Source organism: Cherax quadricarinatus, chromosome 28, assembly GCF_038502225.1.
Source record: "Cherax quadricarinatus isolate ZL_2023a chromosome 28, ASM3850222v1, whole genome shotgun sequence".
Classification (NCBI taxonomy): Eukaryota; Metazoa; Arthropoda; class Malacostraca; order Decapoda; family Parastacidae; genus Cherax; species Cherax quadricarinatus.
In genome coordinates, this window is record NC_091319.1 from 1,463,788 (window position 1) to 1,487,605 (window position 23,818).

Below are 23,818 nucleotides of genomic sequence, written 5' to 3' on the forward strand. Positions count from 1 at the left end.
TTGTCATATTTTTTAATTTGCATGAAATTGGCCAAATTGCCAATTTCTGACCACTTTATTGGGTAGTTCAAATTGGCAAATGGGCGATTTCTTGTACTCAATTGATAGAAAAAATGGAGTTCTAAAGAAATAGCTATGAGTTTGGTCAACTGGAACTATGGAATTGGCCAAAAACAGGGCTCAAAGTCGGTGAAATCGCCGATGCGTATATGTTGCCGAGACCGCTAACTTCACGGGAAAGTAATTCCGAGAGTTTTTGACCAAATTTCGTACTTTTGGTGTCATTACCATCGGGAAAATATTTTCTATCATTTCACAAGAAAAAATAATTTTTTTTTTCCAAAAATTTTGCGACATAGAATGAGTTTCATAAAGGGGCTTGCGACCGTCAAAGGGTTAAGAAAACCTGTTCAATCCAGAATTGTCTGTTATTGTTACAATCATGGAAATTCAATGTCATTATTCAGATTTAATAGTCAATCTGCATTTATGAACTCCCCTTGCCCCATTAGTCTTACATTTTGTGTTCACTTACGTAAATAAAAAAGAAACAGAAAGATGAGAGAGGAAACAGAGGTTAATTAACCCTTCAACTATCCAAACGTAGATCTACGTTTCCACACGTAGCGCTCCGACCTTGATTTTCTCCATAAGAAACCATATAAAAAAAATAGATCTATGTTTGGAGCGCTACGCAAGCGTAGATCTACTTTTGGACAGTTTAACCCTTTGACTGTCGCGGCCGTATATATACGTCTTACAAGGTACCGTGTTTGACTCATAAATTCTAGCGGCTTCAAATCAAGAAGGAGAAAGCTGGTAGGCCCACATGTGAGAGAATGGGTCTGTGTGGTCTGTGTGCACCATATAAAAAAAATCCTGGAGCACGCAGTGCATAATGAAAAAAAAACTCGACCATTTTTTTTAATTAAAATGCCGACTTTGTAGTCTATTTTCGTATAGTATTTATGGTTGTATTCTCGTTTTCTTGGTCTCATTTGATAGAATGAAAAATATATTATAGAAATAGAGGTAATTTTGATTGATTTTACTATTAAAAGAACCTGGAAATGGAGCTCAAATTAGGGAAATGTTTGATTTTTGCCAATGTTCAAAAGTAAACAAATGTCATTGTCCAATAAATGTCCAACTAGGAATTCTAATATGCAGTCATGAATGGGTTGATGTTTTTTTTTTTTTTTTTTTTTCAACAAGTCGGCCGTCTCCCACCGAGGCAGGGTGACCCAAAAAAAAGAAAGAAAATCCCCAAAAAGAAAATACTTTCATCATCATTCAACACTTTCACCACACTCACACATTATCACTGCTTTTGCAGAGGTGCTCAGAATACAACAGTTTAGAAGCATATACGTATAGAGATACACAACATATCCCTCCAAACTGCCAATATCCCAAACCCCTCCTTTAAAGTGCAGGCATTGTACTTCCCATTTCCAGGACTCAAGTCCGACTATATGAAAATAACCGGTTGATGTTATTTATACAATTATTACAGTATTGCAGTAGTCTGCTTAATAGTAAATCTTCTATTTTTTGATTGAATAAAAATTCAAAATAGAAAGCAAGAGTAATATCAGAGGGGCCTGGAGACATGACTGATGAACAAAAAAAATGTTATTTTAGAGCCAGGAATGTCTGTATTGTTCATTCTGGACCTTATTTTGAAATTGTCATATTTTTTAATTTTCGTGAAATTGGCCAAATTGCAAATTTCTGACCACGTTATTGGGTAGTTGAAATTGGTAAATGGGCAGTTTCTTGTACTCAATTGATAGACAAAATGGAGTTCTAAAGAAATAGCTATGAGTTTGGTCGAATGGAACAATGGAATTAGCCGAAAATAGGGCTCAAAGTGGGCGAAATCGCCGATTTGTAAATATCACCGAGGTCGCTAACTTCGCGAGAGCGTAATTCCGTCAGTTTTCCATCAAATTTCGTTTTTTTTGGTATCATTACAATCGGAAAAGGATTCTCTATTTCATAAGAAAAAATAATTTTTTTTTTTTAAATTTTGCGACACCAGGAGACACCTAAGGATTGGGGATTGCGACAGTCAAGGGGTTAAGGGTTAAGATAGTAATGGAAAAGGAAAAGGAAGACTGAATGAGGAAGATAAATACATGTACTCCTCACTTAACGACTAAGTTCCGTTCCTAAGAGTAGGTTGGTAAGCGAATTGGTCATTAAGTGAGGAGCCACCCCTTACTGATATGATATAATCACTAGCCCATACCCTGGTGGTAAAAGCTCTCACTTTACACTGAGGTTCAGGGTTCGATTTCCAGCAAGGGTGGAAACAATGGGCGTGATTCATTATACCGGTTGTCCATGTTCACCCATCAGTCAAGTGGGTACCTGGGTGTTAGTTGACTGGCGTGGGTCACATCCTATGACAAAATTGACCTAATTTGCCCAAAATGCTCGGCATAACAAGTGGCTGTCTATGTAGTACTATGTCATTGATGTCAGCTAGGATTGTGTACCTTGTACACGTAAAAATAAAGATAGTATATTATTTCGAGCATACTGTATTGGTAGTGGGTTTGTGTCAGCCATCTTTAGATATTGTTTCAATGTCACCTTTGTACCATTTATAAAGTTTTTAGTCCATTAAAAATAGAACTAGGTATTAAAAATCAATAAAAAAGTAAAATACACTACAGTACTCTGGTCGGAGAGCTGGTCATAAGCCTGAGTGGTTGTTAAACAGGGAGGTCGTTAAGTGAAGAATGCCTGCAGAATATTAATGTAATAACAGGCAATACAAAGACATCTATAGTAGAAGAGGTTTTTAATAAGACAAAGTTTCACTGAAAGAGAGCTTTATCAAAGGAAGTACATGTGTACTCTTGCTATAAACCATTCTAAATATGTATACAGTATACGTATGCAACAAACATTATGCACACATATACACAGACTGACTGACATTGTGATGAAGATGGTTGATGGGAGCTGATGGGAGACTTCCTCTCAGGATCTACTGCATGATCACTGCCTGTACAAAGAAAGATAATGATGAACTTCATAATAATACTATGCAAGCAGCAATTAGTACAAGTTTGCATACTTCCCTGTAGAGGCTGTGATAGAGTACACATCAGAGAAATAGTGGGAAACTTAGGAGCACATTTCAAGAGACACATCTATGAGTGCTGATTTATGTGACACCTTGAACAAAGAATGTTAACAACACTGAAACACCACCAACCTCACGATGAAAAAAAATCTTTGAGCAATATAAAAAAAATGTACATTTAGTTTACATGTAATAAAATATTAAGCACAAAAGAGAGCCACTAACATGCATGTGCATTTTAGGCAGATTAATCTTAATGATTACAGACTGTACTTTACTTGAGACATAGGTACTGAGTGGTACAACTTTAAGTATGAATTATTACATAAAAGAGGTAGCAAAAACAGTACAAATTTAATATGTATTAATACTTTACCTGATTCAGTGATCTTGAGTTAATTGGGATTTCTTAAGTAGTTTGTAACTGGCTCTATGATTTCAGAGAAATAATCCTGCATAGCTATAATAGAACCAGACACCTACAGAGGAAAATTATGTGAAGCCACATTAATATCCATTTCAGAATTAAATACAGTGGACCCCGCCTTATGATGGCATCGCGTTACGTTAAATCTGCCATACGATATATTTGAATGCAAAAATTTTGCCTCGCCTCACGCGATTTGTCCGGGACGTGTCCCACGTGTGGCCTCAACACCAGTATTTACAAGCCAGCCAGTGCGGTCGCATCCACGCATACATTCGATACATTTCACCTTATCCCAGTGTTTTTTGTGCTTGTAACTGCAAAATAAGTCACCATGGGCCCCAAGAAAGCTTCTAGTGCCAGCCCTATGGTAAAAAGGGTGAGAATTAGTATGGAAATTAAGAAAGATTTTGAAGGGTTTGGGGCTAACTTTGAGAAGCCTATGCCAGTTGTGGAAGGGGATTCCCCTTCTAAACAATAACTAACACACACTCCCCTCCTCCCATCCCATCAATCATCACCAGATCTTCAATAAAGGTATTCTATTCTTAGTAGAGTAGTAATTGTGCATGTCTTCTTCAGTTTGTGTGTATTAAAATTAATATTTCACGTTGTAAAAAATTTTTTTCATACTTTGGGGTGTCTTGCACGGATTAATTTGATTTCCATTATTTCTTATGGGGAAAATTAATTCGTCTCACCGTAATTTCGGCTTACGATGAGCTCTCAGGAACAGATTAATATCGTAAAGCGGGGGTCCACTGTATAAGGAAGGCAGGTCCATTTCCTTAGATCAAGAGCTCCTCACTAGCATCAAGGAACTTTCCCTACAGTAACTCCTCATTTAATGTCGTCGATAGGTTCTTGGAAACTGCGACTTTCAGCAAAATGACATATAACGAAACCAATTTTACCATAGGCTAATTGATATAAACAAGGGTTAAGTTCCTAGGGTAAGGAAGAGCTGAGAGGAAGAGCAGTAGTGCTGCATATGCCATGACTATGGAGTAGTATGTCACTCTGGAGTGCTATAAAGCCATATATTTATTCTTGACATTTTTATTGTTTTAGTTATCACACTTTTTTTCAGAATTATAAGAAAAATGCTACATATCATAAAACTAAATACAAACAGCATAAGGGAGGAAATTGACATCATAGTAAAATTGGGTAGCAGCTGTGGCTTCTTTGTTGGCACTTACACTCGCCTCTTATCTATATGTAATGCAGTTCTGAACGTTTCTTAAAATGCTCAAACCAACCTTGACTTGCCACAAAGGTTTCATTTTCAGTACTAGAACCCTGTTTTTTCTTTAGATCTTCAAATAAACTTAGTTTTCATTTATGTGGCCATTAGTGAACATGGATAGTTACACCAGTGCATGTCCTCCATCCAGATATTTAGGTCTTTCCATATTTTCCATTCCCGGCCGGGAATCAATTAATTTTTCTCACCAATGTTATAATGAAATGACGTTAAGCAAGGACTTACTGTACTACTAGTATGGGCCAGTAGGTCTGCTTATTTTCTTCCTATTTCTCACCATGATCCCTTCATATACTACTCTTTGTCCTTGTACTGTTTATATTTGCTTGATAATGCTCCTTGGAAGTGAAATGTAGCCATAATAAATGTCTCATTATGATTCACAAAATTGCAGTAACACAATTGCAAACAAATCACATATGGATGAGGCTTGAATGAGTTTTAGGACTTACCTCTCTGTACAAAGTCTTAATTTTTAACATAAAAGTTTGAGGTTGGCATTTTGAACATATTAACTTTTAAGTTCATTCATTCATGTTGATTCGCCGGTACTTCCGGCCCAGGTCTTCTCCAGATGGTGACCCGGCAAACTTTTAAGTTAATTCAATCCAGTTTAATGTTATTTTTACATCTATTATTGTATATACAGTAGACCCCCGGTTATCGGCCATAATCCATTCCTGAAGGTCAGATGATAACCGAAATGGCCGATAACCAAATTAATATTTCCCATAAGAATTAATGGAAATACCTGGAGTTTACCTGGAGAGAGTTTCGGGGGTCAACGCCCCCGCGGCCCGGTCTGTGACCAGGCCTCCTGGTGGATCAGCGCCTGATCAACCAGGCTGTTGCTGCTGGCTGCACGCAAACCAACGTACGAGCCACAGCCCGGCTGATCAGGAACTGACTTTAGGTGCTTGTCCAGTGCCAGCTTGAAGACTGCCAGGGGTCTGTTGGTAATCCCCCTTATGTGTGCTGGGAGGCAGTTGAACAGTCTCGGGCCCCTGACACTTATTGTATGGTCTCTTAACGTGCTAGTGACACCCCTGCTTTTCATTGGGGGGATGGTGCATCGTCTGCCAAGTCTTTTGCTTTCGTAGTGAGTGATTTTCGTGTGCAAGTTCGGTACTAGTCCCTCTAGGATTTTCCAGGTGTATATAATCATGTATCTCTCCCTCCTGCGTTCCAGGGAATACAGGTTTAGAAACCTCAAGCGCTCCCAGTAATTGAGGTGTTTTATCTCCGTTATGCGCGCCGTGAAAGTTCTCTGTACATTTTCTAGGTCGGCAATTTCACCTGCCTTGAAAGGTGCTGTTAGAGTGCAGCAATATTCCAGCCTAGATAGAACAAGTGACCTGAAGAGTGTCATCATGGGCTTGGCCTCCCTAGTTTTGAAGGTTCTCATTATCCATCCTGTCATTTTTCTAGCAGATGCGATTGATACAATGTTATGGTCCTTGAAGGTGAGATCCTCCGACATAATCACTCCCAGGTCTTTGACGTTGGTGTTTCGCTCTATTTTGTGGCCAGAATTTGTTTTGTACTCTGATGAAGATTTAATTTCCTCATGTTTACCATATCTGAGTAATTGAAATTTCTCATCGTTGAACTTCATATTGTTTTCTGCAGCCCACTGAAAGATTTGGTTGATGTCCGCCTGGAGCCTTGCAGTGTCTGCAATGGAAGACACTGTCATGCAGATTCGGGTGTCATCTGCAAAGGAAGACACAGTGCTGTGGCTGACATCCTTGTCTATGTCGGATATGAGGATGAGGAACAAGATGGGAGCTAGTACTGTGCCTTGTGGAACAGAGCTTTTCACCGTAGCTGCCTCGGACTTTACTCTGTTGACGACTACTCTCTGTGTTCTGTTAGTGAGGAAATTATAGATCCATCGACCGACTTTTCCTGTTATTCCTTTAGCGCGCATTTTGTGCGCTATTACGCCATGGTCGCACTTGTCGAAGGCTTTTGCAAAGTCTGTATATATTACATCTGCATTCTTTTTGTCTTCTAGTGCATTTAGGACCTTGTCGTAGTGATCCAGTAGTTGAGACAGACAGGAGCGACCTGTTCTAAACCCATGTTGCCCTGGGTTGTGTAACTGATGGGTTTCTAGATGGGTGGTGATCTTGCTTCTTAGGACCCTTTCAAAGATTTTTATGATATGGGATGTTAGTGCTATTGGTCTGTAGTTCTTTGCTGTTGCTTTACTGCCCCCTTTGTGGAGTGGGGCTATGTCTGTTGTTTTTAGTAACTGAGGGACGACCCCCGTGTCCATGCTCCCTCTCCATAGGATGGAAAAGGCTCGTGATAGGGGCTTCTTGCAGTTCTTGATGAACACAGACTTCCATGAGTCTGGCCCTGGGGCAGAGTCCATGGGCATGTCATTTATCGCCTGTTCGAAGTCATTTGGCATCAGGATAACATCGGATAGGCTTGTGTTAATCAAATTTTGTGGCTCTCTCATAAAAAATTCATTTTGATCTTCGACTCTCAGTCTGGTTAGCGGCTTGCTAAAAACTGAGTCATATTGGGACTTGAGTAGCTCACTCATTTCCTTGCTGTCATCTGTGTAGGACCCATCTTGTTTAAGTAGGGGCCCAATACTGGACGTTGTTCTCGATTTTGATTTGGCATAGGAGAAGAAATACTTTGGGTTTCTTTCGATTTCATTTATGGCTTTTAGTTCTTCCCGCGATTCCTGACTCCTAAAGGATTCTTTTAGCTTAAGTTCGATGCTTGCTATTTCTCTGACCAGTGTCTCCCTGCGCATTTCAGATATACGTATTGACCTCTTTTAGCCGCTCTGTTATTCTTTTCCGTCGCCTGTAAAGGGAGCGCCTGTCTCTTTCTATTTTACATCTACTCCTCCTTTTTCTTAGAGGAATAAGCCTTGTGCATACATCGAGTGCCACCGAGTTAATCTGTTCTAGGCATAAGTTTGGGTCTGTTTTGCTTAGTATATCTTCCCAGCTTATATCGGTTAGGACTTGGTTTACTTGGTCCCACTTTATGTTTTTGTTATTGAAGTTGAATTTGGTGAATGCTCCCTCGTGACTAGTCTCATTTTGTCGGTCTGGGGCTCCACGCATACATGTCTGAACCTCAATTATGTTGTGATCTGAGTATATTGTTTTTGATATGGTGACATTTCTTATCAGATCATCATTGTTAGTGAAGATGAGGTCTAGTGTATTCTCCAGTCTAGTAGGCTCTATTATTTGCTGGTTTAAATTGAATTTTGTGCAGAGATTTAAAAGCTCGTGTGAGTGTGAGTTTTCATCAGAGCTGCCTCCTGGTGTTATTACTGCAACAATATTATTTGCTATATTCCTCCATTTTAGGTGCCTTAAGTTGAAATCCCCCAGGAGTAAGATGTTGGGTGCAGGAGCTGGAAGATTTTCCAGACAGTGGTCAATTTTTAACAGCTGTTCCTGGAATTGCTGGGATGTTGCATCCGGAGGCTTGTAGACTACCACAATGACTAGGTTTTGGTTCTCGACCTTTACTGCTAAAACTTCCACTACGTCATTTGAGGCATTAAGCAGTTCTGTGCAAACAAGTGACTCTGCAATGTACAGGCCAACCCCCCCCTTTTGCCTGTTCACTCTGTCACATCTGTATAGGTTGTAACCTGGGATCCATATTTCGTTGTCCAAGTGATCCTTTATGTGGGTCTCAGTGAAAGCCGCGAACATTGCCTTTGCCTCTGCAAGCAGTCCACGGATGAAAGGTATTTTGTTGTTTGTTGCTGGCTTTAGACCCTGTATATTTGCAAAGAAGAATGTTATCGGACTGGTGGTATTGTTGGTACTGGGGGGGATTTTTTTTCCGGCATTAGTATCTGTATCTGTTGGTTTGGAGTGGAGGCCATCGACTGTGGTTCCACTCCAGGAATGACTGGATTTGGTGTACGATTTCTGCCATTTCCTGCCAGTTTTTTTTCCTTCCTGGCACTAAAAAACCTCTCCCTCTTGAGTGGCTGTGGCTACCCAGGTTTTCCCATGGCCTGGATGTTTTGTATCTTTTTGTCCCCTTTAGATGGTATGCCTGGCAATTTAAGTTATAGCACAGTCTTTCCTGTACTGAAGAGGTACACATTTCAGGGTGAAAAAGCTTACAGGAAGGGAATTTGCATTTTCCTGTTGTCATATGGGCATGGCATTTTCTAGGGTGGTCATAGTTGCATGTCCCATCTGTTTTTCCAGATTTCCCATGCCAGCAGATACCAAGTGCATAGTATGTGCACAGGCTTGGTTTCCGCTTGCCTTGGGTTTCTGTGACTGTATTCCCTGTTGGTGCATGTTTCCCTGTCTTACTTCTATCCTCCCTAGCACCAACAATGGAGCTCCCACCAGTTGTTTTTGGTAATTTATCCTCACTATTGCTATTGGAGTCCTCTTGTTTGTTATTTCCTGCGGTATTTCTAGTTTGCAATATTGGTTTTATCTTATCTTTGACTACACTTGTTTCCCTACTATGGCTCCTGTCCCCTATGAGGTCATTTATATGTATTCCTTCCTGCGTATAATTCCCGACTACCTGGACAAAATCTCCAGCTTCACCATTACTGTCTCCCAGGACAGTATCTCCAGCTTCACCATTTCTGTCTCCCAGGACAGCACCTCCAGCTTCACCATTACTGTCTCCCAGGACAGCACTATCAGCCCCACATTTACTGACTACCAGGACATCACCTCCAGCCTTACAGTTTGTGACTACATGGCCAGTATCAAGGGCAGTACCATTCAGCCCAGACTTTTTATGTTCCCATCTGTTGTAGAAAGCTTCCAGGTTTTCTATGAAAGCAGCTTTGATGTTGTCCTCTTTTAATACCCTTGTGATTTTAGTCCACAGATTTTCCTCATTTGGGCATACCCAATAAAATTAATTTGTTCCCAACAAAAATATTCACAAAAAAAAAAAAAAAAATGGCACTGGACGGGCGCCTAAAGTCGGTTCCGGATCAGCCGGGCTGTGGCTCGTACGTTGGTTTGCGTGCAGCCAGCAGCAACAGCCTGGTTGATCAGGCTCTGATCCACCAGGAGGCCTGGTCACAGACCGGGCCGCGGGGGCGTTGACCCCCGGAACTCTCTCCAGGTAAACTCCAGGTATGTAAGTACACCTACCATCCGACTTATGACCTGCTCGACTTACGACCACACGACTTACGACCGTGTTTTTTACGCCAAATTTCTGGGAGATAAACAACTATTTGTGTTGTACACAGTGTTTATCCTAAACCTTACAGTATAAAATACAGTGCTAACAACATAAAAAGTAAAGTAAAACATGAAATACCAAAATAAAACAATAAAATAAAGTCATTACAAAAATGTTTTGTTGATATTCAGTAGTAAAGTTTGACTTACGACGATTTCGACTTACGACCGGTTTCTCGGAACCGAACTCGGTCGTAAGTCGGATGGTAGGTGTATTACATACCTTTATTGAAGGCTAATGCTGGCTTCTGGAAGATAGGGAGGAGGAAAGAGGGAGGAGTTAGTGTTTGGAAGGGGAATCCCCCTCCATGAAGACTTTAGGTAGTAATGCCTTCTCTGGAGTTACTTCCCTTCTCTGTCTTTTAACGCCACTAGAACCAGCCTGAGAGTCACTGGACGCCTGTCTCACAAAATAACTGTCCTGAGTGCTCTGTTTCTGGCATCTCTAAGATTTCCCTGAAGTGGGACAGGGTTTTGGTCACTAAACATGTTGAGATATGGCTTGTTTCAGCTTTGTCAGGGTGGTGTTTCTCTACAAAAGCTTGCACCCTGGTCCACATTGCACACACCTCTAACCCTTTCAGGGTTTCGGACGTACTAGTATGGCTTACGCACCAGGGTTTTTGACGTACTAGTATGCCTAAATTCTAGCGCCCTCAAATCTAGTGAGAGAAAGCTGGTAGGCCTACATATGAAAGAATGGGTCTATGTGGTCAGTGTGCGCAGTATAAAAAAAATCCTGCAGCACACAGTGGGTAATGAGAAAAAAAAAAAACTCTGACCGTGTTTTTGGATTAAAACAGCGACTTTGCACTGTATTTTCGTATGGTATTTATTGTTGTATTCTAGTTTTCCCAGTCTCATTTTACAGAATGGAAAACATATTACAGAAATTGAGATGACTTTGACTGGTTTTACAATGAAAAGTACCTTGAAATTGAGCTCAAAATAGCAGAAATGTTCGATTTTTACCAAAGTTCAAAAGTAAATAAATCATGCTAAGCGTCCAATACACGTCAACTGGTGAGTCTAATATTCTTTTGCAAGTGCGCCAATATTATTTATACCATTTCTACACTAATGCAGTAGTCTGCATAACAGACTGTAAGAATAAAAAATCAAAGTGGAAAGCAAAAGAATGTAAGAGGGGCTTGGGAATGTGACTAGTTAACAGAAGAAATGTTATTTTAGTGCCAGGAATGTCTTTCTTGTTTATTCTGGACCCTATTTGGAAATTGGTATCTTTTGAAATTTGTGTGAAATTGGCAAAATTGCTAAATTCTGACCACTGTACTAGATAGTTGAAATTGGTAAATGGGTGGTTTCTTGTACTCATTCGATAGAAAAAATGGAGTTCTAGCGAAATAGTTATGATTTTTGTCGACTAGTACACTGGAATTGGCCGAAAATAGGGCTCAAAGTGGGCAAAATCGCCGATGCGTAAACATCGTCGAAACCGCTAACTTCGCGAGAACATAATTCCGTAAGTTTTCCATCAAATTTCATACTTTTGGTGTCATTATGATCGGGAAAAGATTCTCTATCTTTTCGTAAGAATTTTTTTTTTTTTTTTTTGAAATTTCGGCAACCCTGAGAACAAGTCTTGGAGAGGGCCTGGCAACCCTGAAAAGGTTAATCTCTGAAGAAGGCACCTCCTTCACTCCCTCTTCCTCCTCTGAAGCAAGTTCCTCAGCTGCAATTTGTTGCTGTTCAAGTTGAAGCTCTTGCAGCTCTTCAGTGGTAAGGTCTTCCCTGTGGTCCTCCACCAACTGTTCCACATCCTCACCACTCACCTCCAACCCCAAGGACTTCCCCAAAGACACAATAGAGTCCACAGGGTCGGCAGGTTCAGGGTCATGACAAGTCTCTCACCCTTCAAAATCCCTCTCTTAGACACAATCTGGCCACAGTTTTCTCCAAGCAGAGTTCAAAGTCCTGGAAGTCACTCCCTCCCAAGCCTTACTTATAAGGTTTATGCAATGGAGGATAGTGAAGCGATTCCTACAGAACTCTCTTAGGGTCAACTGAGTGTCCGAGGTCACTTCAAAGCACTTTTGAAACACTGGTTTTGTGTAGTTTTTTTTTTTGAAGTTAGAAATGACCTGCTGGTCCATGGGCTGGAGAAGAGGAGTGGTGTTAGGAGGCAAGAACTTTGCTTTTATAAAACTGAAGTGGGATGGATTGTAATGTTTGTTAGTGGGATGGATTGTAAAGGACCTACCTAGTATGGACCAACAGGCCTGCTGCAGTGATCCTCCTTTCTTATGTTCTGAAACACTTGGTCTTCCAAGTCTGGAGGATGTGCAGGAGCATTGTCCAGTAACAGGAGGCACTTCAGTGGCAATTTCTTTTCCAGAAGGTATTTTTTTCACACTTGGGCCAAACACATCATTAACCCACTCTTCGAAAATTTACCTTGTGACTCATGCCTTATGATTAGCTTTCCACATCACACACAATCCATTCTTCATGACATTGTTTTTCTTAAACACTCTGGGATTTTCTGAGTGATACACAAGTAAAGGCTTCACTTTGAAATCCCCACTAGCATTACCACACAACAAAAGAGTAAGCCTGTCTTTCATAGGCTTGTGTCCTGGCAGTGCCTTTTCCTCCTGGGTAATGTAGGTCCTCTTTGGCATTTTCTTCCAAAACAGGCTTGTTTCGTCACAACTGAAAACTTGTTGGGGTTCGAATCCTTCAGCCTTTACATAGTCCTGGAATTCGTGAACATACTGTTCAGCTGCACATTTGTCAGAACTTGCAGCCTCACCATGCCTTACAACACTGTGTATGCCACTACACTTCTTAAATCTATCAAACCATCCTTTGCTGGCCCTCAATTCACAAACTGCAGCACTTGTTCCAGGCATATTCTTTGCAAAATCCTCATGCAACTGCTTTGCCTTCTCACAGATCGTAGACTCCACTACACTGTCTCCCACTAATTCTTTTTCCTTAATCCACAATAATAATAACTTTTCCATCTCTTCCATTATCAGTGTCCTTTGTTTAGTTAGAAAAGCTACTCCTTTTGCAACATTAGCATCTTTGATTTGTTCTTTCTTTGCCAGGATGGATGTAATTGTTGATTTATTCTTGCTGTACATCCTGGCAAGTTCCATCACCTTCATACCACTCTCAAACTTTTCGATCACTTCACGCTTAAATTCCATGGTGTTTCTCACTTTTTTTACCACAGGAACTTTACTAGGAACTTTCTTTGGAGCCATGGTTACTTATTTCACAGTTACACTGCAAGAAAAACCACTAAAATAATGGTAAACAAGTGAAATGTTTGGATGTATGAGCAGATGCCTCCTCAGCCACTGAGACACAAAGCCAAACTGAAGTGCAAGCTGCCCCAGCCGGCAGATGGACGCGTCCAAAACCGCCGATACCCGAGTTGGCCGATAACCAAACCGGCTGATAACCGGGGGACCACTGTAAATAGTTTTTGTGGATGTTACTTTACTCTTACTTTTCCCAAGTATGTAATTGCAAGCTGCATGGTAGTGGCATGAGAATTCTTGGCATCATTGCTGCATTTACATTTCATTGAAGCTAGGAACATTCTTACTCCTCTTACACTACAATTAAAATGATGAATAGGGGAGTGGTTTTGGAGTCTTTACACCATGATGAAGTAAGTAATGTCCTTTTAATTTGGCTTTGCTCAGGAGGTATTTCCTCAATAAATTGTTAGTTAATTGGTCTTGAATGATTTTATGATACACAGCTTGTATAGTAGTTCAGGGTGTTTCTTTAATTTGTGAAGTTGCATTTTCATTTGACCATAGGCAACAATAGTTCATGGTAGGTCGGGCTTGTCCAACTTCCACAGAAGTTTTATTCAACATTACCCCTGCTCATATTTCACATCCGAGATACTGCTCACATGCTCGAAATGCCTAGCCATGCTAGGTGTCCTAGTGGCCCCCTCTGTAATTAGTATTTTATAACATGTAAACCACACAATACCCAAAACCTGTAAACCCCACATTATAACCCTTAGAGAGAATAAACTTGAATTGAATTGAATTACGGTAACTATCAATAAGGTTGATACCAATGGTATCCTTCCACAATTTATGAACTAATTCTTGAATGTCATCAACAAAAGATACTTTATATGTACTGGGGAACTCTTTCTGTAGTAACTTTATCACTTACTTCAATGGAATTACCTAGTCACATTTCATTAGGTTGGAGAACAGTACTAATTATAATTATAATCATGGGGGAGCACTAAACCCATAGGATTATACAGTGCATGTGGGGGGGATGGAAGGTATTCAGGCTCATTCAGGGAACTGGAGCACAAATCCAATCCCTTAGATCAAGAGCCCCTCACCAGCATCAAGGAACCTCCCTTGAGGGGTGGGGAATGGCACTATATATCATGTACTCTCCCAAAGTACTACTTAGTAATGATATCCCATTTATCTTGCTCACACTATGTACAAATGAAGAATAATAATCACTGCCTATTAACAGGACAAATGGTACAACAGTGTCTTCTTTTCAACACTGTGGGGAACCAACCATACACCTTAGCTTACTGTCTGGTGGCCTCACAAATACATGTACTGTTTGGTAATTTTATTAGGGAAATGCTCTGTAACCAGTCCTATCACTCTTCCTTCTCCTACCCAGACCTACAGTTAATTGCACTGCTTCATAGCACTGACTATCCTTATTGGTTAAAAATCAAGACAGTTTCGTGTAGACAGCACCTACAGGAGTTGCGTTAAAGCTCTTTAAACGTGACCATTTAACAAATGTCTTTTGCAAGCCTTGATCGAACCAGGTATTAACTGTTTGTTTTCCATCTACTTCCATCTAGTCTAACATGAGACATGTAAGGCAGCATCAGCTACATATTTACCAGTTTTTACAGTTAGTTTAACAGTAGAAACTGCAGGTTCATCATTTCTATCAGCATTATATTTGCATGGTGCCACATAATCACTCATTATTGCAGTTTCTGAAATACAGACAGTTGAACCATACAGTTCTTGAAATCATGATTGCCTGAGTATTTGGTATACTTTTGGAGTTCTTTTAACCTTTTCTAAACTAAATGTGTCTAATCGAGTACACTTTAATAGTACTTAATTATTAATGTCAATAATCTGAAAAATGTTAAACATTTTGCACATAATTTATAGCTTAACATACCTACCTAGTATCTATCAGTTTTGTAAATAAGCTAGGTATTAAAAGGCACAGTTAAAGTTACAGAAGAAAAATCAGTTTTGGGTAGGAAAAGTCATGAAAACAGGTCACAAATTTCTTGTGACCTGTGTTGACCAACCTAACTTAACCTAGTTTAAACTAGCCTAACCTAATCTAATCCAGTTTAGATTAATCAAATTTGCTGTGACTTTTTTTTTAACTAACTTTTTTTCCAACATTTCTTCTGAGAGTTTTGTTACTGGTCAACTAACATGGTGGCCAGCAACAAAACTCACAGGCCCTTCTCAAACCCAACCCCTGTGTCCTCATACCCAGCTCTTGTGTACTCAAACCCAACCCTCGTTTACTCAGACTCGACCTTCGTGTACTCAAACCTAATTTTTTGCTTGCACTTACCAGGATGATTCTGTAAGCTGTATGTTGCCGTACAACTTTGGCCGAAGGCATTCAGGTGGCAGGTGTAATTGCCTAGATGATCACTGTTTATGTTGGTAAGTGGGAGACCAGTACAAGGATAGTAATTAGATGGGTAGGTATTACTCTTGAGGATTCCTTCACCTGTTCCATCATCACAAACAGTAGCCAGGACAACAAAATGAAAAAGTTAGTAATGATGTAAGTAAATCCATTTAATCATTTGTAATTTGTAATATAGAATAACAATTTTTTTTTTTATATTTTATTTAAAACCAACAATAGACAATAGACAAAAGGAAAAACCCTAAAGATGACAATATATGAACAAATAACTGAAAAAACGTTACATTAGATATTGAAACATTAACGAATAACATTACAATATAACAAATATGACCACTATTACCTACATATAAAATCAGATACCGAAGCTTAAAATTGTCCTATACTAGCTACATGTGGATAAGTTAACTTTTCGCAAAAACATGCAAACCTATATTAACTCTTCCTCAAATTAATCATCCTTGCTCTTAATTCACACTAGAATAATAAAATACAAGTATAATAAAGAGCAGTTTGAATCAAAGAACATTCCACAATTATCATAAATTTACCCTAACCTAAGCCTAGTATTTCATCTGTATTATAAATGTCTAATCAACACGAAAATTTTACCACATACCCCTAACCATATTTGTTGGTGTACATAATACAACCTTGTATTACCATAAAGAGAAAAAAAAAAGAAAAAATGAAAACCCACTCTTCACCTTTAAAATCAGACTTCAATTTACATACATGTACATACATATAAATAAGTATATAAAGTATGTTGTCTAATTGAACACAATCACTCACAACGTCAGTTATAATATTACGTCAACTCAACCATGAATAACTTCATCCAATTCTTACAACTTCAAGGTTCGTAAAACTCTTAAACTACATACTTCTATTGGCACCAAATCAATTGTGCTTACAAAAATACAATTGTAAATTAAACTGGAACATAAAAAGCCATTTTGACATTTACACATTGTATCAAAATCATAAATGCTCATAGAAAATATGTATTGTATATCATTGAAAATGTTCATGAGAAAAACCATTAATGGTATATACAATAAAGTAAACATACATACAATACATACATATACATACATATACATATATATATACATATACATATATATATATACACATACATACACATACACATACATATATACATACATACATACACACATACACATACATACACAAATACACACACACATACAACACATGCATATATATACACACATACACATACATAGTTATAAGTCGATAATTCCAAATATAACTGTATTGTACTTGACACACTCGGAACAAATAATGTTAAAATTGCACCCCAGCCATACCTCATATAACATTCATCAAACTCATCATGCTACCGCCCATTCTAGGAAACCAGCCCATTTCATCCCCCTTACCTGCCTTTCAACTCCCGTAAATCCCGTAAAGTGAAATTCCTATAACCCTCACTTAAATCCCTCTCCCATCTCCCCCCATACACCTCCTTATTTCTACACTTTGTCCTATAAAAAGTTGCTGTTAATGCATTAATTCTTTCACACACGTTCGCTCCTCTCATAGCCCAAGACATATAAATATAATCTGTAATTATATACCCTACCGCATTCTCTACCATCTGATTCACCCCACCTATGTCTAAGCTTAAAACCCTCAACACCTGCAAACCCCCCCCTCCCACTAACCTTATTACCTTACCCAACCAAACCCTTATTAGTTCAATACATTCGCAAAAATACACTATATGGAAAACAGTCTCCCATCCACCACAAGCCTTGCATATCCCATCCTCCCGTATTCTCTTATGGAATAAAACCATTCCAGACGGTAAGATCCCATGTAAAAATCTATACATTACTTCTCGTACTTTAGGTTTTAAACGTAATTTGTTCAAACGCCCCCAGATATTACGCCAATCATACATCGGATAAACACCTTCTACCACTGCTACCACTGCCTTACCTTCCACCCCATCAAGGTTTCCCAATTTAATATGTGAAGGATCGCTCATGTTTATGAGGACCCGTAACATTGCCTCCCCTATTATGAACTCCCTACCCACCCACCACCGTTGCATATCCTGACGTATCTTATGAAGTCCGCCTTCCCTCGCCCCCCCCTCCCGCTTATAACTACGTTTCAAATACACACTCATAATCCTCTTTTCAACAGCTATAAGACCCAGCCCTCCACGGCCAACCGGGAGTGTGACAACCGCTCTACCTAACCATTCGCTTCCAGTACCCCAAATGAATCTAAAAACGCGCTTTTGTAACCTTTGTATCTCACTACGAAGTATCGGATATATTGCTGCTACATGCCAAAGTTTACTATATAATAGGACATTCGTTGTAATTACTCTTTGATGCAAAGTTAAGTGTGCAGCTCGTAAACCACTGAGGCGCTTCAGTACACCATCTACAATACGCACTGAATTTATTTGTTGTGCTAACTTGATATCACTTACATAAACGATCCCACATATCAGTAATTGGTCCACCTTTCAACTACTTCACATTCCTCACTTAACCTATCTCCAAGATCCATATACTTCGTTTTCTCCTTATTAATTGACATGCCAGAAGCCTTTTCAAAAACATTTACTAACTTTTCCACCCGAGGCAAATCCCTGTTACCACTTACTAAAATCGTTGTGTCATCAACATATCCAACAATGCCAGCCCCCCCCACCCCTTTCGTCACCAACCCCATTTGCTGCCAATAAGACCCTAATTCCTCTATAAAAGGGATCCTGTAAACACGCAAAAAATATTTGTGAAAGGGGACAACCTTGACGTAGACCCCTGCTCATCTGAATTTGTTCTCCTAACCTTCCATTTACCTGCACCCGCAAGGATGCATCTTGATACATTAATTTGGCCCATGATATAATTTCCTCTCCAAACCCCTGCCATCTCATAATCTTCCATAACGCTTCCCTTTCTACACTATCATATGCCGCCTCCCAATCTATAGCCAACACCCCCCCCCACTCCCAATTTTACTCTTTCTTCAATAAAACTTCTAATCAAACCATGCCCGTCATACATAGACCTTCCCGGCACCCCATATTGTCCCTTATCGATCACTTTACCCAGGACCTTTTTTATTCTGTTAGCTAAAATTCTTGCAAAAATCTTATAATCACCACACAATAACGAAATAGCACGATAGTCTTTAACTGTTAATGGCTCACCTTTAGGCACTAAAACGACCACAGCCATCCGCTGCTGTGCCCCTAAACCCCGATCCCGCTTAATGATATTGAATAATCTTACCAAAAATTCTTTTAAAACGCTCCAATTTTGGAGATAAAAGTCACTGGGCAACCCATCAATTCCTGGTGCCTTTCCTAATTGCGCCCCGGATAAAGCTACCCATGTCTCGCACTCCGTTATCGGCCCTTCCAAAACGAATCGATCATGCTCTGTCAACTCACACTGCACAAACCTTCCAATTGACTGTAATGCTATTTCACTTATTCCCACACTTTGCGTTTTCAACTTAACCCAAGCATCAATATACCCACTCATACCCTCAGTCGTCGTCAACACCTGGTCCACTTTATACCCTTGCATACCTACCTGAACATTCAACCCCATTAACTCCATTGCCTTGCGACGTGTGTGTTGACTCCGCAACACACACGCCGACGGCCGATCTCCCCACAAAACCTCCTCAATCCCGCCCTTAAGCCTTTCCCCATCAAACCTCTCATTTTGTAAATTCCGGATATTTTCCTTCAAACTTTCAATTTCAATAACAGGATAATTAGCATTAATTTGTGCATAACATTCGCGCAACTGCCCCTTTAAATATTTTTGAAAACCGTATTGTAACTGATTATATCTCTTCCCTCGATTAATATAATATTCCTTAATACGTTTTTTAGCTATTGTTTCCCACCAATTAACCATGGCAACATCCCCTGGAGCTTCTACCACTAAACGATCCCACATATGTCCAAAAGACAAAAGACTATCCTCTTCCTTTAATAACTTTACATTCAATTTCCAAAATGATGGACCCCTCCGAGGCACACCCTCAATATCCACATCTATTACCACTCCTCTATGATCGGAAAAAACCACATCTATCACATCCACCCTCCGCACAGTAATCGCACAAGGCACGTACATTCGGTCCAACCTCGCCGCATAACCTCGTTTAATGAAGGTATGCTCTACCATCCCTCCCCCCCCACACACATCCTTTAACCCCACCCCGGTCAATATATCCCCCAATATACCCAAACAACACCCCGCACCTCTGGGCTCCACATCTTTACGACGTATCACGCAATTCCAATCTCCGCCTATTATTGCAACATTCGGTAAACCACGTAAAAAATAGACCAGCACGTCCCGAACAAATTTAGTTTTAATACTCACGTCACCCTCAGCCGGACCATATACACATACTAAACTAATGGGAACCCTACCCCAAGTTCCATCCACCCTAATTACCCTCCCCTCCCCCCCTTCACTACGCCTTACTATAAACGGGCTAGTTTCCTTTACCAAAATGGCAGCCCCACCTTTCAAACGCGTCGCATGTTCCATGTACACATTATAACCACTCATATCCAACTCATAACCAGGCCTAAAATTATGTTCCTGTAAGAATACCACATCCACACCAAGTCGCACCAAATACTCATTAAACCACTTAAGCTTCCTCTCAGCTCTCAACCCGTTAATATTTATAGTAAAACACTTGAATTCAACAAATGGGTTTTCCTTTTGTCCCCGGCATTGACTTTACCCCAGTTCGTTTTGCAACACCTCTGTCCCTCCCCCCTTTGTTGGGAATCACCTTTGCAATCCCTTGATCCTTGGGTTCACCATTCCCTCTCTTCTGTACCTCCACCCAAGACTTTTTCCCAGGGCGTTGGGCAGGAGTTAGCACATCATCAGAATCCGATGATGCTGCAGTCCTCTTTCGTGTCCCGCCCTCCACCTGCATTTTGACATCAGAAGCACCGTCCTGATGCACCTCCACCTCTACTGCATGCACCTTCAATCCTGTAGACTCTCTCGTCGACAAACCGTCATCTTCTGCCATACCATCATTCACAGCCTTCCCCAGAACTGAGCCTGGGTCTTCCACCTGATCTAGGACCGATTCCTCTAACAAGTCATCCAACGCCTTTACCAAAGACGCCGCCACTTCTTCACCCATATTAGGTAGTCTCTCCTCAAAAACCTTATGTATGTCCAATGACTGAGATTCTCCTTGTAGCGTTACAACTGGCGATTCAAGCTCCTTTTCTTTGTCTACCTCCTCACTCCATGACAACCGTTGTTGGGGCGGTGTAGCAAGAGACTGTTCTCGCTCATCGCCAACCTCGTCCACTGGCTGCTGTTGCTGCTGTTGCTGTTGCTGCTGTTGCCGTTGCTGTTGTGCCGGGTACCCACTTCGTTTCTCACACTGCGCCGCGATGTGGTCATATGACCCACATAGCCGACACGTACGTTGTTGCCCCGCATACGTTACATAGACTTGAGTCCTTAATTCTTTCAACACAATATATGAAGGAATAGGGTGCCGAAGAGTCATTTTAACTGTATACGCGCCTTCCAGCGCACCTGCATACGGTCCAGTTGCCCATCTCCCTGCTGTGGCTACGTGAACCGTCCCATAAGTACGCAGTTCACTGGTAATATCAAAATCAGTCGCCTCAAAAGGCACATTCCTGATTTTCACCCAGGTGTAATGTCGAGATACATCACGAAGTCTCACCGACACAGCTGTATTAACCTGTATGATGGTCTCCTGATACTTGTCGACCACTGCCTCGTAGACTTGTGCAGACGTCATCTTAACGAAGATTCTTGTCATTCCATTTAATGCGACACCACATATCTCCTCATTTGCTATACCATAGGTATCGCGAATGATCGCTGGTAATAATAAATCCATGTTGGATCCTGTGACAGCACCACAGATCATCTCAATGCAGAGTGTTGATTCTTCTTCTGCTATTCAGCGCCATGTTGGAGAAAATAAAGTTTCCACCAACCAACGCTAGGGGCAGCTCAATCAGGTAAACTGCGCAAAACAAACTCAAACAGGAGCGTCTGCGCAGCTCGTCCACACGGCTCGGAGGCGATGAGGACAATAGTGAATAACAATTATTATTAGTCTGCCAGAAATGTCTAGGCTTGCTAGGCATGCCAGTGGCCTTCCTTGTAATTGTTTTATAATATGTAAACCACCCATTGTAATCTTTACAGAGAAATAAACATTTCAATTCAATTCAGTATTAATATATCATGGAATTATCTCCATAACCATAACTAAGTCAATGTTCCTGACTTTTGCTTGACTGATTTAATAGGGCTAAGAAATTACCTGGGTGGGGTAAACTAGTGTGACCTGACTGGTCATTATCCTGCGAGTCAGGTAGGTAGTGATGGGTGCCAATATGACATTTTTCAAAGCATAGTTCAAGCTGCTCAGGAATAAGAAAAACTAAGAGTTTATGAAGCTGAAGGCACAAGAGAATCGAGGATTAACCCAAAAGGTTACCCTCATGTATATAGGAGTAAGATTAGGGACAAGATAAGCATACTTAAGAGTTACTCAGGTCAGTTTGTCAATGACATGGAAATGTGTACAAGCTTCAACACTTATTTCCTCTCAACTTTTATTAAGCAAGTTTATTCAGGTATACACAAATACAGTTACATAGATTATCATACATAGCAGTATAAGTGTAGAGAACCTAGGATAACCCAAAAAAGTCAGAAAGTGATTTATTTCCATTGGGGTCGTTTGTGCAGGAAGATACTAGAGAAATTCCAGAAATAAAGACTATAAAAATCTGTTCTACATTATTATTATAATAATAATAAAGAAATTATTATAATAAAAAAGAAGGTCTTTGTCTTCACAATTCACACTTCCTGCATTTATCAAACAAACACTGCCCTAAAAAAACTAAACAGATCACAGTAAAGAGACTGAATAGTCCCTGGCTAACACCCAGCATCCTCATATCCATTAACACAAAGCACAAATATGAAAAACAGCACAGAATGGGTCCAATAACAAGAGACCAGCCTAAACCCTCCCCTCAAACGTCTCCTTACCAACCTCAACAGAACACACAAGACACAGATCACTCTGAGTTCCTCGTGTCCATCTCACACTATGCAAAAACTCAATGCACATAAAAGGCCCAAAAATCTGGAATTCATTACCTGTGAATATAAAAGAAACACTGTTTATAAATTCAAATCTCTTCTTACTCACCCACAACTAAATAAATACTGAATAACTATCTCATAAATGTATAACCTGTGACCCTATCAAACTTTGTTTTTTAATGACATTACCTAATAGAATACCCCATTCTCTTGAATGCACAGCAACTCATGAAATGACCATATTACCTGTCTTTGAAATACTCATTTGTGCTTAATTGTTATTTGCTTACTGTAATTTTTACCACTGAATATATCATTGCTTAGTTAATCTTAAGTTAATTTTAAGCCTGCCCATAATGCTCTGCATACAAGGGGCTTTTGGCATGTACACTTAACCACTATTTCTTTGTACATCTATGTATCATGTCCAAATAAATAAATAAATAAATAAATAAAAATCGCTAATTAGACAGGCAGTGTCTGGACCCTACGTCGAGCACTTATACAATGTCATGTAGTTTATTCTTGTTCTTCATGGTACTCTGCTTTAACAAAGAGAGACTATACAAATCACCTAGAACATTGGTGAGATTCATGCTGGACCTGGGTCCAAGAGAGGATGTAGGCCGGGATAAATTACAAACAAAATTGTTCTGACATACTCAATTGTAACAATCTCATATTGTAAACTACTTTCAACATGGCCCATTGTAATATTCCCATATTGTAATTTAAGTCATTTTTACTGTTAATATATACAACCTGTGTACTACTTTCCCCTCAAGGGAGGTTCCTTGATTCTGGTGAGGGGCTCTTGATTTAGGGAATTGGATCTGTGCTCCAGTTCCCTGAATTGAGCCTAAATGCCTTCCATCCCCCATGCGCTATATAATCCTCTGGGTTTAGCGCTCCCCTATGATTATAATAATAATAATTTGTACTACTTTCAACTTGTCCTAT

The 23,818-nt window shown here is 40.0% G+C and overlaps 1 protein-coding gene across 4 annotated transcripts in view; it reads right to left on the minus strand.

Moving 5' to 3' along the window:
• Positions 1-23,818, minus strand: part of LOC128693201 (uncharacterized) — a 102,252-nt gene that overhangs the window by 25,795 nt on the left and 52,639 nt on the right. For 3 of the 4 annotated variants that reach the window (XM_053782685.2, XM_053782684.2, XM_070089298.1), the window contains 2 exons: positions 15,615-15,776; positions 2,951-3,019 (listed from right to left, as the gene is read on the minus strand). In XM_053782685.2, the coding sequence (XP_053638660.2) occupies positions 2,951-3,019; positions 15,615-15,776 (231 nt within the window). Of the gene's footprint in view, positions 1-2,950; positions 3,020-15,614; positions 15,777-19,291; positions 22,030-23,818 lie in introns of those variants that run through there. The other variant, XM_070089296.1, reaches the window with a different exon arrangement.